The sequence below is a fragment of the Protopterus annectens genome, chromosome 14.part0 (assembly GCF_019279795.1).
Source record: "Protopterus annectens isolate FY-2018-M chromosome 14.part0, PAN1.0, whole genome shotgun sequence".
NCBI lineage: Eukaryota > Metazoa > Chordata > Ceratodontiformes > Protopteridae > Protopterus > Protopterus annectens.
This window is the reverse complement of record NC_056748.1, coordinates 412,239,234-412,259,233: the sequence shown is the minus strand read 5'-3', so window position 1 is coordinate 412,259,233 and position 20,000 is coordinate 412,239,234. Positions and strand designations below refer to the sequence as shown.

General features: G+C 37.9%; 1 protein-coding gene across 1 annotated transcript in view; it reads right to left on the bottom strand.

Annotated features, from left to right (window-relative positions):
• The window catches only part of CCHR14.PART0H10orf90 (chromosome chr14.part0 C10orf90 homolog), a 1,196,109-nt gene that overhangs the window by 196,274 nt on the left and 979,835 nt on the right, over positions 1-20,000 (bottom strand). Inside the window, exon 5 of the mRNA XM_044056179.1 lies at positions 19,641-19,704. Within this exon, the coding sequence (XP_043912114.1) occupies positions 19,641-19,704 (64 nt within the window). The remainder of the gene's footprint in view (positions 1-19,640; positions 19,705-20,000) is intronic.

Genomic DNA, 20,000 nt, shown 5'->3' with positions numbered 1-20,000 from the left:
ACTCATTTGTGTGAAAATATTTGATCTAAAGACAGTAAGTGTGAAAAAATATCAATGTCAGATTCACTGATGTGGAGAATTCTTGAATTTGTGAGACTGAGAAAAGTTTAAATTCAAGTGTTTTTACAGGGGGACAAGCCCCCTGCACTCCTCAATGTGGGGGGCATGCCCCTAACACCCCATGAAATTATATATACTGATATATAGATATAATTACAGATATGTAAAAATGGAATTAATAAGATGACTCAGTGTGAAATAGCAACATTTTCAAAAGCTGTGCTTTACAGAAGCTGTCATTTTGTCCACGGACATGAAATGGGTTGGCTAATATAACATAAATATAATAAATTATGACAGATAAAATAAATATGCAAGCTATTAAACACAGATTACTGCCCTTCACTATTATCACTACAGGGATATAATAGCCAAACGAAACCTCATGAGCCCCTCCAACCAATAACTTAAAAGTCAGCTGATCCAGCTACAGAATTTTTTCGAACTTTCTCTGTGCCTGCTGCCTACCAATCATCAGCCCCCCCCCCCTCCCACCGGCTAATTGATCCAGGTTGTTTCTTCATCAATTTGATGAGAGTCAACCAAGAAAGGCCATCATTAAGACAGCCACTGGGGTGGTTTAAGGGTTTTTACTTATGGCCCATGGCCCTACCTCCCACATGCACTTGGATAATAAGAGGAACGGGGCAGTGGGGGAGCATGCACTTGACTGACCATCTTAGTCATTCCACACTTCTAGAATGGATGGTAGCAGCAAGCAAGGCTGCCCTAACCCTAAGGCTAAACAAGTGGTTACATTTAAAAGAGAGTGAAATCTCATTCTTTTGATTACAGAACCTATATGTGCAGTGTTACTTACAGTATTGTATAATTTAATTATTCTGAGATACATCATGGAAAACAGTAAGCTATAAATATGTTTGTGTTGAACATAAACTGCATGGGAATGATTTTGAGCAAAATATGCTCTGTAAGTGTTATATGACTTAAGTGGTATTAGACATACAATGTCTACAAAGCAGCCTTACGGCATCTTCCCCCTCCAAGCTCCCATTCTCTTTTCTTCAGAAAGATATTCCTAGTAAATAAAAAAAAACATTTACATAAAGTGCATAATATGGTCACATTTGACTGAGGCAGTTTCATGCTACCAACAAGAAGACACATAGCCCTTCTTTTGATAAAATAAGAGCAACCTTATACTCCAAAGAAAATGCATTAATGACTGCTGGTTTATGGGCAGCTTAATATTAAATATGAGAGTTAGAAAACTAAATTAACAAAAACGGAGTACTACTTTGGAAAACTGTAAATGTTTTTGCCTTAATATTCACCATGCTCATTTTATTGCATTGTAATGTGAATAACTTCACTGTGATAGTCGAATTCAATACTTATGAAAGATTTACCATCACTCTGCAGAATCACCTTTTGTGACAAAATGTCATAATGACAGTTTGTGTAATATAGTCTCTAAAATGACATAATGAACATTTTACTCTAAATTAGCAAAAACTGGCACAGTTATAAAGATATGCCATATTAAATTTTATTCCACAACTTTGATAAAAAACAATAGTTCTGAACTGGATTTTAAGAATATTCACTGTAGTGAGATATGTTACCTTTACTGCTCGGTTCCATCTAAAGGTAGTTTTCATAATACTTCCATAAAATCAAATTTTGACTGTACTATGGGATGCGCTAGGTGACCTTATGGATAATGCTGTAAAAATCTGGACACAGAATGTTAAGAAATATAATTTTCTGCAGACCTCTGCCCTCCTAATGAAATAAACATGCTAATATAACAAGAAAGTAAGTTTTTGTTACCAGAGCGAGTACAGTCAAACATACAAGGAACACATAACTAGAGTTTTTAACAAACATAATACTACAATAGTAATAATGGTATTAACAACTTAAATGCTCAAACCCTCAGAACATGTTGGACTTTGTTCACAACCATTCATCTACAACCTGTATAAATGTCAAAGGGAGCTTTACTGACTGCTCACTCTAACAAACCTCACTTCTGCCTGTTTCTAGGAGTGATATTCTGTACCACCCACACCTAACAATCAAACAACTTCTAAAGAAAGCTCTCTTCTTACAGGAGGCCATCTAGCCATAAAAAACACCCAGGTGACCTAAATAGCAGCCTGTTCCTCCCTTTCTGTTTCCTGGTTGTAGACCTAAATACTACTACCAACACTCACATTTAATTAGGGACGTTTGCATCTTTACTAAAACACACTATATCATTTAACAAAAGGGTTAAGTACACATTCAAGAACTCAAGACCAACCTCACTCAAATGCATCCCCACCTTGTTTACACCATACCATATTTTGTGCACAATTTTCCACTGCTTATATACTAAAATACCTTGGAATTCATCTTCTCTAAAAACCCTCAGATTATTGAACTTCCTAGTGGTAATGGATGACTCTTGGGATTTCCTTCTGTAGTAATAACACGCATCAAACTATTACTCATCATAATAAATTGCATTTTTTGACCAAACTCAAGTCATTACACACACCCCCAAGTGAACCACAATTACACTAGAGTTTGCAACTACCGAATTTACTTCTTCCATCACTCCCTATAGCTGTCTCTGCATTATCACCAGATCAGTGACACAAGTTCCTCCTGGTCTAACTGTGGTTCATTTAGCTGCCCAAAATATAAAGGAATGAACCAAGACCAAGATCTTCTTTAACCCTGAAAAACAAAACAAAACAATAGTAACCATCACACAACAATAAAATATCTTAACTGCATAAAAATAAATATATAATATAAGATGGCCTCAGAGATGGAGACAAAGTGTTGAAAAGGCACAAACCATTGTTGGGTACTCATGTTACCTCTAGGGAGGACCTGAGTAACACTAAAGTTTCCGTGGGTAGGCAGGAAAATAGGAGTTTTATGAGGGCAATGTTTTCAAAATAAAGTAGTGGTTCCAGTCAAATTAAGGATGTTATTAAGAAAAATTGGAATATGTTTAAAAGCAATGAGAACATCCTTTGCTTGGTGGGCAGTGACTCTACTTTTGTTTGTAAAACTAACAGTAACTTGACAGGTGTTATACAAACTAAATACAAAAATGTTGATCATGTATCCATCACCAAAGGTACTTACAGATGTGGTTCCTGCTGTCAGAATTGTCTTACTTTAGACAAAGAGCTTATACTCTTGGACAATTATTGTTTAACTAGAGTACACATTATTCAGAGGTAGCTGTTCCACTGCTAGAGTGATTTACCTCGTCAGCTATTCCAACTACAGTGCTTTGTATATAGGCAAAATAGAAATACCCCTTTAAATAAGGATTTATGAACATTATTATGACATCCCTAAGAAAAATGTTAACAAAGCTTTATGTAAACACTTTTTTAAATGTGTTGGTTTCTCAAAAATGTATTTTGGTATCATTGGAATAAAGGTATTTGATGAGAGAGGAAGACACTGGGAGACCTATATAGCATGCAGATATTTGATGTGGTAATTGAAATTGAATGCTTTTATATCTCCAGGACTGACTGAACACATATCAATTAATTCTGTTTTTAAGTTGAGGGTAGCAAAACTTTGTGTTTTTATTGAATAATATTGTTTTTTGGCATGTTTTATTTTTTGTGATATGTTTTAACATGTTATATGTATTAACTTATTTTTTTAAATATTAACACTAAGGTTTTTTATCCTAATTTTTTGAATGTTTTTTAGTTCATTAGTTACTTTTATAGCATTTCACTTTTGTGAATGTATAGAATTGTGTCAGTTTCACTTTAAGAAGCTCTGATTTGTTTTAAAATCATATAAGTTACTCTAGATATTCAAAGGAGTGGCTTTGACTTGCTCATTTTAGTTCTAATGTCCTAATCAAGTAGAGGATGAGAGGGTTTTACAAATATTTGATGTTTTTCCATTAAAATAAAATTTTTTTTATCTCTAACGCAGAAGTTGTGTTACTTCCCTACCTATGACAAACACTATGCGTGCCAGGTGTTTTTGGTTAAGTCATTTTTTGGGGCAGGACCATCACATGCTCTTTGATTGTTTATCTAATATAAGATTTGGAAGCATCAAATGCCAACCCACCCCTCATTTTATTGACTTCACTGGTCTTGCCTTCATAAGGTAAGTCAGATACCTATTTATGTGAAATGAATGAACTGAGTAACTTTTATTAGTGATACCTTGAAATCTCAAAGCCAGCTTCAAAATAACATAAAAAAATGTAGCATTAGCAGGCCAAAAACAGAAAACAAAATTCCCTGATCTCACAAAGCTACATTCCTCCAAGTCAATGTCTGTCTTATTGCATGCAGAAAAGCTCAGCATTCCTTTCCTATACAACCCTTTAGCAAGGTCATCAACAACATGTTGAATGTCCTATCTGGACCTATCAGTCTGCAAGCAAAGCTAAGCAGCCCTAGTAATCCCATAATATTTTCCACCCTGACTATTGACTCACACATTGTCTTTTGTAATTTCCCGTTTATCATTAAGCAAATTAAGAAATCCTGATTATATTCAATAATAAATCTAAAATGGTCAGCACCTTTGAATGCCCTCTTGCTTCTCCTTTGCTAATGATTCCTTCCTTAAACCCCTTACTGACCTCCATGGACTCATTTGTGTTTAATAATGGTGATTTTTGGTGAATTTTACAATTTGGAGCAGGCTGGCCATTTTTAAAAATATTTTACATACATACATACATACGGCTTCCCTACAACTCAGTGAGAAGTAAGAACTTCACAGTGAAAAAAGCTGGTACATGTGATTGAAAATGATCTGGTTGCACATACCTGCTTTTTCAGTATTATGTTGTATTAGAGTAGGGAATCAGGGAATTTACCATTTCCCACTATATTGCATTCTCAGAGTATATATATATATATATATATATATATATATATATATATATATATATATATATATATATATATATATTATTAACAGGTGGTGCAGGAGAGCTTGCCCTCTGCAAGCAGATTTTATTTTCCTTCCAATCTATGGGATTTGAAGTACTCTGCATTCTTGTCCTCCCCATAGTGCCTTTTTAGGTAATGACAAACCTTCCAACATAACAAAACTAACCCAATGGAATCTAAAGGTTTACTGCTAAATGTCAGGAGTCTAGGCTGTCCAAACCCTGGAGAATGTGGACATCTGTGGAATTATTAAGGCATTTTTTAAAGCAGCAGAAAGCACCCTGGCAGTGCAGGGCTACAATGCCTAATACACTTTTAGGCCAGCTAGTACACATGCAGGAGCCAAAGGTGGAGGTGTTTCAATCTATATCAATACCAAACTCACCTCAAGACTAGCCAAACAGGATGATAGAATTGAGCTTTTCCATGTCAACATTTCCAAAGGTAAAGTCCCATATCATATCCTTGCAAGGTACAGGTCACCCACTATGACCCTGAAACTCATAGTTTGTACTTGGACTTACTGGAGGGTCTCATTAAACATCTGAATACTACATACATGGGCAGCTTCAACTATCCCACTATAAACTAGGATAGGTACGCAACCTCAAACTTACAGGCCTAGAGATTCATGGACTTTGTAAAAATGACAACTTGGAACAGATAGTTCATACTCCCACTAGGGGTAAAAACATAACTGACTTGGTACTGACAATCACGAGAGAATGCCATACCTCCTGCCCTCTAGTGTAGTATCCTCTCTGGTAAAGTCAAACCACAAAGCTGTATCCTTTGTAATAAAAAACAATTATGTGACCCCAGATAACCCCTTTACATTTAGGAACTATTCTAAGGCAAACTTCCTACTACTATGTAATAATCTGTCAAAATTTCAAGCCCCTCCAAACCGTGAGAACTCAGCTGTCTAAATGGAATTGTTCAGAGAAATGCTGTACAATCATGCCAATAAATACACAGTGACAGATGTGCCCACAAGAAATAAGTCTAGAACTAACTCAAATGTAAACCACCCTGGTGGAATCCAAATGTAAACAGGTTGTACAACTAAAGGGAAATGTCATAGCTGTACCCATCATAATAAAAAACACTTTTATCAATCTAAACAAACAACTAGGAGATCGAATTAAGTCTACTAAAGCCAGATTTGAGGTGAAGATACCTTCCCTCACAAAGGACAACCACAAGACTTTATTTAGCTTTGTTCAAAACCTGAAAGGCAGCACACAACAATGTATATAACTGACTGTGAATAGAGCCACCTACATGCAGCCTGAAGTTATAGCATATCTTCTAGCTAACAAATTCAGCTCCAGTTTTACCCCTACTGTCTTTCCATGCCACCCTCAAGAAATGCCATCAAACATAACCCTCAACTATCACTAGGGAGCAGATCTGATATGCAGTCTCTAAGGCCAAAAGCACTGGATCGATGGGCTATGATAATATAACCAGTATAGCTTCTAGATAGCCTGAAACATGACCAATCAGGATCACTGGAGTCACTGTTTAACCAAAGCCTCCAGAAAGACTTTGTGCCTTTCAAATGGAGAACTGCAATGGTCATCCCTCTACACAAGACCAGGCCATCAATGGGCCCTGAGAAATACAGACCCTAAGTCTAGTCTGATACGCAAGGCCATGGAAAGAATTATCATATACATGAGTAATAAAGACATAAAAACCTTCAAACAATGAATCTAATCCTGTTTGGTATCACCAAGCGCAGCTCATGCAGATTTAACCTGGTAGACCTCTTTGAGAGGGTCATGAAGGCCATATATGAGAATAAAATGGTACTTATTGGCTTCCTTGAAAAGTCTAAGGCATTTGACACAATACCCCACTTAGGAATTGTAAATAAACTCAAGGGATGTAGGCACAACACCCCCCCCCTTTGTTACAAGCTGTATAGCCCACTAGCTCTCAGATAGGACCCAGGAAGTTAAGATGGGGTGACCACCTCTACAAAGAGGCCTGTCACTAGTGAAGTCCCTCAGGGCAATGTGCTGGGTACACTCCTTTTTGGCATCTACTTCTTGGAAGTCAAGGCCAGTGTCAAGGGCCTCTGGCTGACCAGGTATACAGATGATTGCAAACAGTCATAGAATCATCCCAAAGCACTAGCATCCTACAGAAAGGACTGACACAGAGAAATAGCTTAAAACTGAATGCCAAGAAATGCAGGTAGTACTCTTTGGGAAGACAGCCACTCTGGGTAATTGCCTCATTGAAAAAGCAACTTTAAGAGCAGAACCAGTAAGTAGGGATTTGGGGACATATGCAGATATAACCTGGCTTTTGACCAACATGTGTCTAACGTAGTAAGGAAATCATTCCATGTTGCTCATATTATAAGCAAGGGCATGTCACATGACATCTAGGTCAAAGGAAGTCATTGTTTACTGTATTTGGCCCTCATCAGGACACTCATTGAGTACAATGCCCCCTTTGGTATGTACCTGACCAGGCACATGAAAGAACTGGAATATCCACAAATATTACTCACAAAAGACAAATGCAGGGCATAAACAGCATGTCCTATGCACATTGCCTCAAAGCCCTATATCTATACTTCATTTATTGCAGATTGTTGAGAGGTGATCTATGCATGGCATACAAGGCATTGTTAGATCCTACTCTTATGGATCATTTGCATATTTGCAAAATGAATGGCATCAGAATTACTCAATCTAGGGATTTAAACTTTACTTGTGACATAAATAGGACATTCTGGAGAGATAGGTAAGTGATTTAAATAATTCCCTTTCTCTGGAACAGGATTCCTATTCATGTGATGCACATTTCTTCCTTAACCTTATTCAAGAGAAACCTGGACCAATGGATAGAAAATCAGAAACATACTCTGTGTCTAGCACCTATGTCTTTAATGAGCAGAGTCAGCATGTACATCTTGATGTAGCTTACATATATCCTTTAAAATGACCTTGAAGGCACATAAACTTGCAAAATAAATTTGGGAAGCCTGATGACACTTACAAAGGCCAGCACATAAACTTGTGGGATACATGTTGGATGCTTGCCTCAGGTTATAAAGACCCTAGTGGTCTTTAGACTAGTTTACACTTAAGACCCCATGGACCTATGAATAGTTCTGCGTGTATGACAGGCAATTAAAGTTTTGATACTTCATAGGATCAAAAATGCAAAACAGTATCCTGCTACCCAAAGGTCCAAGCCAAGAAATAGTAGAGAATCCAAGGTAAAAACACAAGGCAGCACCACCAGGCTCAAAAATTCAGTTAAATTTATTGTGTAGTCAATGGATAAGTGCTTTCACATGTAAAACATGCTTCATCAGATCTCAAAAAACAAATTATCAGCTTAATTTAAACAAATTTGAAATGGTACTAGCCAATCCAGTTACAGCAGAAAAATCAATTAATTAATTAACCCATTCAGCAGTACAACAAATGCTGACTAAAGACAGAATGCATTCCATGTTAAATGAACAGTAAAAAACAATAAAAATGTTACGTGTGTAAAAACAACATTAACAAACACATAAACAGATAAACCATATAAACCATAAATGAATAAATATGTATATGTATATATATATATATATATATATATATATATATATATATATATATATATATTCATGTAAAAATATATATAAAATAAAACGAAGCATGATAAATATACATCAAGTAGATGAACACATATGAAGTAGAATAGAATAAAAACTACATACAAAAAATTTTATACCAATTATAATATATATTATGATCTAGTCATGATCTATTCTATGATGTTATTCGATTTTACATTACTCTACTTCATCCCATCTTATTCTATTTTATTTCATTTTAATGGGCGTGCTTCCAGGGCTGGTTTAAGACTAACATGATTATTAAGCCCTGGAAAAATATGAGCACTCAGTCTAAAAATCCATTTTACTTCTACTAACTCCAATTGATTATTCAAGTTGCCCCCTCTCATATTAATAGACACTAATTGTAGAACTCTAAAGCTAAACGTATGGGTATTGAAGTTATATACATGTTTGGCTAGTGCATTTTGTTGATTTAGATTTCTAATATCATATAGATGATTATAGATCCTGTCTCTCAGCCTTCGTGTAGTCTTGCCTACATAAAAACAAGTGCAACAATTACAGGATGCAAGGTATACTAAATTGACACTATTACAAGTGGCAGTAAATCTAGGGACAAACCTATACTTTAAAACAGGATGGTCAAAATTCTGTATAGTAGTTATGACACTACACATCCTGCAAAGCTTACATGGAAAGGTCCCAGGGCTCAAACTCCTATTTAAATCCAAATACTTCATAGGATCATAAAAGGTTACTAGGCTAATGGTCCTAGAGCCCTTACAAGCCTAGCCAAATTCAACCTGAGTTCCCAAGGGTGTCTGGTTTAAGCAGAGAGTAAAATCAGAACCTATTGCCCCTGTCCAAGAGGGACACAGGTGGAATCCCTGTTATGAATTTCCAGTTACCTATCCAATCATCCAAATTACACATAAAAAGGGCCAATGAGGGTTTTTTTTAACATGAATTGGAAGCTTGTTTCAAAAGTGGGGCAACCTTTGTGAGACAAATCTGTCTCTCCAACAAGTTCTGTTGACATTGCATACCAGGTTAAGGTCCTTTGAGGAAGTGACCCGTGTGCCATTTGACTTGCGAATGGCAGCATTTCCATTAAAGCTGGGTCAGAGATTGCTCTGTATGCAAGCCATAGATCACCTCTGAGAAGTCTGTATGACACAGAGTAAAGTGACAATTATTTCAGTCTGTCCACATAAGACAGCTCTTAAAGACTCTGAATTTTTGTTGTAAGTAACTTTTGTGGTCTTTCCAATTGCTGCAGGTGTTTGGAGAGGAACAAAAAGGGAGTGCTGTACTCTATTATTGGCCTAATGAGGGATGAGTACAGGGGAGTTATAACCTCTTTTTTTTTGGAGACAATGTCCTTATTTATGGGATGAGCAATATAAAATGCTATTCTTACCACTGTGGAGACATGCATCGAAGTTAAGGTTGCTGTCAACCTATGTGCCCTGATCTCTCACCACTGACTGTGTGCTTAGGGTATTGCTACTGATGTGGTAGTTTGTAGGAACATCACCCTTGCCAAAAGTGATGATAATGCATTTTTTGGAATTAAGTTTAAGACCACGATTTTGGCACCCATCATTAGTCTGCTTAAGATCTTCTTGCAGGATGTTGATATTGCTAGGGATTTCAATGATCATTCCCAGTTTGCAGTCCTTAACAAACTTTGTCAACCACATACCTTTAGTTTTAGCCTGTACTTCGGAGAAGTAGATTCTGAAAAGTAGGGGTCCCATAACTGCTCCCTGTGGAACACCACTGGTTACGGGCCTGCTGGAGGAGGTAGAGTCCCCTATTTTTGACAGTATGTGTTCTATCAGTGAGCTAGTTTGTAACCCTCCTGGCATTACTTCAAGCACTCATCATAAGCTTACTTATGTGTATATATGTATGTACAGTGGATATAAAAGGTGTACACACCCCTGTTAAAATGCCAGGTTTTTGTGATATAAAAAAATGAGACCACAATAAATAATTTCAAAACTTTTCCCACCTTTAATGTGACCTACAACTTGTACAATTCAATTGAAAAATAAATATGTTAGGGGAAAATACAAAAAAATAAAAATGTACAATAAGCTGGTTGCATAAGTGTGCACACCCTTAAATTAATACTATGTTGAAGCACCTTTTGATTGAATTACAGCATTCAGTCTTCTTGGGTACACACCTGCCATCAATTAAAGAGACTCTGATTAACCTCAAATAAAGTTCAGCTGTCCTAGTAGGATTTTCCTGACATTTACTCAGTTGCCTACTACAGCAAAAGCCATGGTTCGCAGAGAGCTTACAAAGCATCAAAGGAATCTCATTGTTGAAAAGTATCAGTCAGGAGAAGGGTACAAAAACATTTCCACATCATTGGATATACCATGGAACACAATGAAGACAGTCATCAAAAAGTGGAGAAAATATGGGACAGCAGTGACTTTGCAAAGAACAGGACGTCCCTCCAAAATTAATGAAAAGACAAGATGAAAACTTTTCAGGGAGGCTGCCAAGAGACCTACAGCAACACTGAAGGAGCTGCAAGAATTTCTGGAAAGTACTGGTTATGTACTACATGTGACAACAATCTCTCGTATTCTCCATATGTCTGGGCTATGGGGGTAGAGACGGAAGCCTTTTCTTACACAGAAAAACATCCAGGCCCTGCTAAAATTTGCAAAACAATACATCAAGACTTCCAAAACCATGTGGGAAAATATGTTTTGGTCTGAAGAGACCAAGGTTGAACTATCTGGCCACAATTCCAAAAGGTATGTTTGGCGCAAAAACAACACTTCACATCACCAAAAGAATACCATCCCCACCATGAAGCATGGTGGTAGCAGTATCATGCTTTGGGGGTGCTTTTCTTCTGCTGGAACTGGGGCCTTAATCAAAGTGAAGGGAACTATGAACAGTTCCAAATACCAGTCACTTGTGGCCCAAAACCTTCAGGCATCTGCTAGGAAGCTGAAGATGAAGAGGAATTTCACCTTTCAACACGACAATGACCCGAAGCATACATCCAAATCAAGAAAAGAATGGCTTCACCAGAAGAAAATTAAAGTTTTGGAATGGCCCAGCCAGAGCCCAGACCTAAATGCAATAGAATATCTGTGGGGTGACCTGAAGAGGGCTGTGTACAAGAGATGCCCTCGTGATCTGACAGATTTGGAGCACTTTTGCAAGGAAGAGTGGGCAAATATTGCCAAGTCAAGATGTGCCATGCTGATAGACTCCTTCCCAAGAAGACTGAATGTTGTAATTAAATCAAAAGGTGCTTCAACAAAGAATTAGTTTAAGGGTGTGCACACTTATGCAACCAGCTTATTGTATGTTTTTTATTTTTTATATTTTTCCCACCTAACAGATTTGTTTGGTTTTCAGTTGAATTGTACAGGTTATAGGTCACATTAAAGGTGGGAAATTTTTAAAATGATTTATTGTGGTCTAATTTTTTTATATCACAAAAACCTGGCATTTTAACAGGGGTGTGCACACTTTTTATATCTACTGTAGCTATATATCTATATCTATCTATCTGTATATATATATATATATATATATATTTATATATATATATACATACACACATATCTTCTTCTTTTTTCAGCTTTTCCCGGTTAGGGGGTCGCCACAGCAGATCACCTGTCCGCTCATGATTGCCAGTAGAGTTTTATGGTGTTGAGTTGCCAGCCCAATGCCCAACCTTCCACAGAAGGCACACACACACACACACACACACACACACACACACACACACACACACACACACACACACACACACACACACACACACACACACACACACACACACACACACTCATGCCTAGGGCCAATTTAGAGTGTCCAATCCACCTAAGCATGTCTTTGGGATGTGGCAAGAAACTGGAGCACCCAATTTATTTAATTTATTTTCATTCTTTCTTTCTTTCTTTCTTTATTATTTATTGACATTTGATTACCAGGAAAGTCTGACTGGGTAGAAGCCCATTTTCAGCGGAGGCCAAGGGAGAAAAGCTCTAAATTATTACAAAACATTTTAAGACAATAATTTTACAATCTTCAAAAATAAAACAGAAATATCTGCAGTTTAAATAATTATAACAAATAAGTGGTAATATAAACACATTGGTTAAGAATCTATACAAGTTATATGACAACCATTTAATATTTATAGAAATTTTAGACACTTTGTAGAGAAATTAAAGTTAAGTTAGTCTATTACAAACAGAAATTGCAATATGAAGTGAGGGTAAAATAAGTGTATGATATATTTAGAGATAAAATAAGGGAAGGGAATTTGATAGAAGTATGGAAGTAAGTGAAGAAAGGAGAGTAATGAGGTGTAAGGAATAAAAAAGCACTTGTTCACATTTAGGGATATTGTTTATTCTGATTTTGAGCAAGAACAAAGCCAGATTTAAGTAGAAAGTCTTTCAGAGTAGTTGTGAAAGATGGGAGATAAGGTATTGACCTGATGGATACAGGTAAGGAGTTCTAGGCCTTAGTGACCTTGTATGAGTACAGACAATGCACAGCAGATTTGATAGGTTTGTAGACAGACAGGAGTTTTTTTTAGTCAATGGATTAGAGTGACCAAATGGGAACATAGTTGAATAGAATGGCCTTTAATACTGGACATGCAGATGGATACTGGATACTATTATAGGTGGTAAGAAACTGTGCATATATTAGATGATGAGGCAGTTCTAACCAATTTAAGATTTTTAGTGCTATGCACTGATGGGTTCTGAAAGGGGTATTTGCTGCAAATTTAACAACTTTGTTATAGCATTGTTCAGTTTTTAAATATATGAAGCCTGGAGGTAAGTAAGGATGCGAGTGCCATAAAGAAATGTTGGGAGGAGAAAAGTAGGAGCAAGTGTAGTTTTAGTTGTGTTGGTGAAAAACTTTTTGACTCTGTAAAGCATCCCTAATTTTTAATGAGTTTTTCTTATGTAATTTTGTATGTGCAGATCGATTGTAAGCTTATCATCCACTATCAACCCAAATAATTTGCTATGAGAGGTGACTCCAATGGTTGCATTATCAAGAGAGAGGCCATTACATTTTGTTTTTTCATGAGAGAGGGATATGGGGAAAATGGTCATTTTTGGGGATTGAGCATGAGTTATGAGTTATGAAGCCACGTTTTAGTTGCTGCTAAAGTTTCCTGAGTAATTTTTGGAAGTGTATCATGTGGTCAGATGTGCAAATGAGAATGGAACCATCTGCGTACTGTATTAAAGTGGCCTGTTGTGTAGATAATAGGGGGTGTTGGTGAAAAGGTTAAAGAGGAGGCGATCAAGGATAGTGGCCTGGTGGGGGCTAGGAGGTAAGGAGAGAGCATGGAGTGCAGTAAAAGAATCCCTGCAAATAAAAGTCAAATAACAATGACAACCAATTTCTACCTTCCTTGTTGTCATCTCCATTGGTAGTAGGAAGGTGTGTTAATGAGTCATGGGTCAAATTAAGAAGTATGGCTGGACTATATTTGTAAAATGAACCATTTTCATTTATTCCACATTTGCTTATTCCACACCTTAGATATATGAAGGATTTGGCATATAGCATATGTTACTATATGAGATCAGAATCTTGGTACTATGGGTGAAATATGCCCGGATATCATTAATGTGGGATGCAGTGATCATGGATAGTTTTCTCTGTTTGTCAGAAAAAAATGTTTTTGTTTAATACAGACATTGAGCAGAAATGGATGCATACAACATCCAAGACCAGGAAAGTTGTATCTGCGGAACCAGACACTAGCAGTGCCATTTCTGTGGATAGGGCTCATATTCTGGCTTTATGACTCCTGTGGAAGGATAAGATAGAAATGAATATAAATTAAACAAAGGAAATCATCCATGTGGTTACCTTGTGGCACAGCTTTTCATTTATTCAGATATATGATAATATTGTATTTCATGCACACAGGTATGTCTAACTGTCATAATAAACAATTAGGAATTTGCTGCTCATCAGTGAATACAATGCCATTTTAGGAATGGTGCTATTTAAGCACCTCATACAACATGAAAGGCAACAAAGATTCCTAACTAAAAATTTCTCTGGTTTAAGAAATTAAGCTATAACAACAGGTTAAAATCCTTTTCTCTTCACTCCATCTCATACAGGCACTTGAAAGGCAACCTGTGAACTGTGATTTGTGACCTTCTCCACCTTCAGAGAACAGTCTAACAAGCTTCTAGTGGAGATGCCTAATCTCCATTGTAAAATAAACCTGTGCTGGCATGTTAGGATTTGTAGTCAGTACACCCTCCCACCTATATAGAATCCCTCTATATATCAAAGAGCCTCCCTGAGTATGTTCAAAAGCAACAACCTTGATGATTAGACATGTAACTGCACAGTAATGCCTGGTTTCACCCTTGATGATTAGACATGTAACTGTACATTAATGCCTGGTTTGGCCCATGATGATTAGACATGTAACTGCACATTAATGTCTGGTTTTGCCAGTTTCATTGGCATAGAGGAATAAGATCCTGACTATGATTCAGGTGATGTTTTCAATTAGTGGCCCAGATGTCTACTAGAGCTGGTTGCTCATCCCTTCCAGGTATGAGGGTGTGAGGGCATGTAGTGGGCATTATAAGCAGAGCCAGACTGAGGCAAAAGAGACCAGTCACTCCAGACACAAGGTGTAGGGAGATCAGTATCAATATTTATTTCATACTGGCATTTCTGCATGCAAGTACAGAAACAAATGTCAATACATCTTCGACAGCCAAGAGATGTGACTGAAGAACTTCAGGACTCTGCGTGTGGTATAAGATGTTGCAGCATCAGTGCTGTGTGTGTGTGGTATATGTTGTTACAGCATCAGTGATGTGTGTGCGTAGTGTGAGTTGTTGCAGTGTCAGTGCTCTGTATGTGGTATAAGTTGCTGCAGCTTCAGTGCTGTGTGTGGTATATGATATTGCAGCTTCAGTGCTCTGTGTGTGGTATAAGTTGTTGCAGGTTCAGTGCTCTGTATGTGGTATACGTTGTTGAAGCGTTAGTGCTGTGTGTGTGGTATATGTTGTTGCAGTGTCAGTGCTCTGTGTGTGGTATATGTTGTTGCAATGTCAGTGCTCTGTGTGTGGTATATGTTGTTGCAGTGTCAGTGCTCTGTGTGTGGTATATGTTGTTGCAGTGTCAGTGCTCTGTGTGTGGTATAAGTTGTTGCAGCGTCAGTGCTCTGTGTGTGGTATAAGTTGTTGCAGCTTCAATGCTGTGTGTGTGGTATAAGTTGTTGCAGCATCAGTGCTCTGTGTGTGGTATAAGTTGCTGCAATGTCAGTGCTGTGTGTGTGGTGTAAGTTGTTGCAGCCTCAGTGCTCTGTGTGTGGTATATGTTGTTGCAGGTTCAGTGCTCTGTGTGTGGTATACGTTGTTGAAGCGTTAGTGCTGTGTGTGTGGTATATGTTGTTGCAGTGTCAGTGCTCTGTGTGTGGTATATGTTGTTGCAATGTCAGTGCTCTGTGTGTGGTATATGTTGTTGCAGTGTCAGTGCTCTGTGTGTGGTATAAGTTTTTGCAATGTCAGTGCTCTGTGTGTAGTATAAGTTGTTGCAGCTTCAGTGCTCTGTGTGTGGTATATGTTGTTGCAATGTCAGTGCTGTGTGTGTGGTGTATGTTGTTGCAGTGTCAGTGCTCTGTGTGTGGTATATGTTGTTGCAGTGTCAGTGCTCTGTGTGTGGTATACGTTGTTGCAGTGTCAGTGCTCTGTGTGTGGTATATGTTGTTGCAGTGTCAGTGCTCTGTGTGTGGTATAAGTTGTTGCAGCGTCAGTGCTCTGTGTGTGTATAAGTTGTTGCAGCTTCAATATTGTGTGTGTGGTATAAGTTGTTGCAGCATCAGTGCTCTGTGTGTGGTATAAGTTGCTGCAATGTCAGTGCTGTGTGTGTGGTGTAAGTTGTTGCAGCCTCAGTGCTCTGTGTGTGGTATATGTTGTTGCAGCATCAGTGCTGTGTGTGGTATAAGTTGTTGCAGTGTCAGTGCTCTGTGTGTGGTATATGTTGTTGCAGCTTCAGTGCTCTGTGTGGTATAAATGATTGCAGCTTCAATGCTCTGTGTGTGCTATATGTTGTTACAGCATCAGTGCTGTGTGTGTGGTATATGTTGTTACAGCATCAGTGCTGTGTGTGTGCGGTGTGAGTTGTTGCAGTGTCAGTGCTCTGTGTGTGGTATAAGTTGCTGCAGCTTCAGTGTTGTGTGTGGTATAAGATATTGCAGCTTCAGTGCTCTGTGTGTGTGGCATAAGTTGTTTCAGCTTCAGTACTCTGTGTGTGGTATAAGTTGTTGCAGCATCAGTGCTCTGTGTGTGGTATATGTTGTTGCAGTGTCAGTGCTCTGTGTGTGGTATATGTTGTTGCAGTGTCAGTGCTCTGTGTGTGGTATAAGTTGTTGCAGCTTCAATACTGTATGTGTGGTATAAGTTGTTGCAGCATCAATGCTCTGTGTGTGGTATAAGTTACTGCAATGTCAGTGCTGTGTGTGTGTTCTGTAAGTTGTTGCAGCCTCAGTGCTCTGTGTGTGGTATAAGTTGTTGCAGTGTCAGTGCTATGTGTGTGGTATAAGTTGTTGCAACTTCAATACTGTATGTGTGGTATAAGTTGTTGCAGCCTCAGTGCTCTGTGTGTGGTATATGTTGTTGCAGCATCAGTGCTGTGTGTGTGGTATAAGTTGTTGCAGCTTTAGTACTGTGTGTGTGGTATAAGTTGTTGCAGCCTCAGTGCTCTGTGTGTGGTATATGTTGTTGCAGCATCAGTGCTGTGTGCGTGGTATAAGTTGTTGCAGCTTCAGTACTGTGTGTGTGTGGTATAAGTTGTTGAAGCCTCAGTGCTCTGTGTGTGGTATATGTTGTTGCAGCATCAGTGCTGTGTGTGTGTGTGGTATAAGTTGTTGCAGTGTCAGTGCTCTGTATGTGGTATAAGTTGTTGCAGCTTCAATGCTCTGTTTGTGGTATAAGTTGTTGCAGCGTCATTGCTCTGTGTGGTATAAGATGTTGCAGGTTCAGTGCTGTGTATGTGGTATAAGTTGTTGCAGCGTCAGTGCTTTGTATGTGGTATATGTTTTTGCAGCATCAGTGCTCTGTGTGTGGTGTACGTTGTTGCAGCTTCAGTGCTGTGTGCATGGTATAAGTTGTTGCAGCGTCAGTGCTGTGTGTGTGTGGTGTAGGTTGTTGCAGGGTCAGTGCTCCGTGTGGTATAAGTTGTTGCAGTGTCAGTGCTCTGTGTGTGGTATAAGTTGTTGCAGCATCAGTGCTGTGTGTGGTATAAGTTGTTGCAGCTTCAGTGCTCTGTGTGTGGTGTAAGTTGTTGCAGCTTCAGTACTTTGTGCATGGTATAAGTTGTTGCAGCTTCAGTGCTGCATGTGTGGTATAAGTTGTTGCAACTTCAGTGATCTATGTGTGGTCTAAGTTGTTGCAGCTTCAGTGCTGTGTGTGGTATAAGTTGTTGCAGCTTCAGTGCTGTGTGTGTGTTATAAGTTGCTGCAGCCTCAGTGCTCTATGTGTGGTATAAGTTGTTGCAGTGTCTTTGCTCTGTGTGTGGTATAAGTTGTTGCAGCGTCTTTGCTCTGTGTGTGGTATAAGTTGTTGCAGCATCATTGCTCTGTGTGTGGTATAAGTTGTTGCAGCATCAGTGCTCTGTGTGTAGTATAAGTTGTTGCAGCTTCAATGCTCTGTGTGTGGTATAAGTTGTTGCAGCTTCAATGCTATGTATGTGGTATGAGTTGCAGCATGCCACTTGCCTCATTTTTTTAATAACAAGTAGGAGTGTTTCTTTTTTTTTTTACTTCTCAAATTTGAGGAGAGGTGCAGGTCAGGATGAATTGATATAAATAGGTTAGGAGTGCCAGATTCTGGAGTGAGTGTTTTTTTTTTTTTGTTTCCTTTCGCTCCTTAAGTTTAAGTTGAATTGTTTAGGTTGATAAAAAAAAGACTTGGCTTTTGGTCTGGTGGGCATAGTGATCATAGACCAGGTCATGAAAGAAATTGCTACTGTTATAGCTGGGTAGGGAAAGAGGGATGTTCCACATATACGTGGGGACAAGTTCCCCATGCAGCCATTACATGTACACCTGGGTAATTTCAACCATGCATGTCAGTGGGAGGTAATGATTTAAGCAAAACCTCTAGAGCAGGCACTGCAAGAAAGTTTCAGTTTGATGCACCTATTTCCTGTTTTGCTTTCTGGGGAGATCATAGCCCAAACAGCCATAGAACTATTGTCATCCAGAGGGAGATAATCCAGCTGGTAAATTGATATCCCAGTGGTGCCCCCAGTTCAGTGGCCCCTGGGATTAAGGAACTGCTGGGGAAAGCCTGGAATCTGAAGTTAGATATAAACAGACCAAAGCAGAAAGAGAAACGACACATACATACACACACATACACACACACACACACACACACACAGATATATATCTATATCTATCTATTTATATACATACATACATAAATACATACTCATACTGATACATGGTATTAAAACAAATGATCTTCTGCCAAAGAGAAAACTGTTATTACTACTGACATAGCTACCTAGCTAAACATTTGAATTGCTCTCCACCTGTAAGCTTAGCATAAATCTCTGAATATATAAGCATCCTATTTGTACATTACATATGTTTTCGGAAAATGGAAACAGCATGCTAGTGTGAAATATTGACCACTGATGAATTCTGAGACATTACTGTTCTGTTTTCATATAGATAAATAAAACAATCATAACCAGTATGAAGTTTAAAGCAAACTGCAGGAAGTAACAGTATGAGCAATGTGCACAGTAGGATTTGAAAGCTTGTTACTACAGAAATTGTGCTATTTAAGATAAATATGCCGAACAAGTAACAGAAGCATCTCTATTCATCAAACAGCTATAATTAAAGTTATCTGGAACTAACTTCATTAAAATCACTGAACTAAATTTTATTCAGGTTAATTGTATTGCTGGAATTGAAAAAACACACAGCTAAAGAAGGTGCCACTAGCAGACATTTAAATGACTCAGTGCTAGACTCAGATTGTAAATGCAAAGCTTAATACCTTTTGGATCTCATTTGCATTTCCTTTCCTGAAATCATCCTTTCTCTTGGCTTGTACAAGTTGTCTGAAAAACAATGAAATGAAATTATATTGCTGCAGAGAATGTACAAAGTTAATGTGTAAAAGCTCCAACTCAAATCAATTAGCCAAGGTTATTCAGAAATTCTCTATCAACATAACAACATACTTAGTCTGTTGTGATTACTGTAATTGAAATGAAACAAATCACAGTTTTAGAGATCATACCGTCTAATATTTAATGTGCTTTGCAATATGTAAAAACATACATCACAAAAAATACATCACACTATGTATTTGTTTTGATTTTTTATGACATTTAGTTACAGAAAATGTATTTTA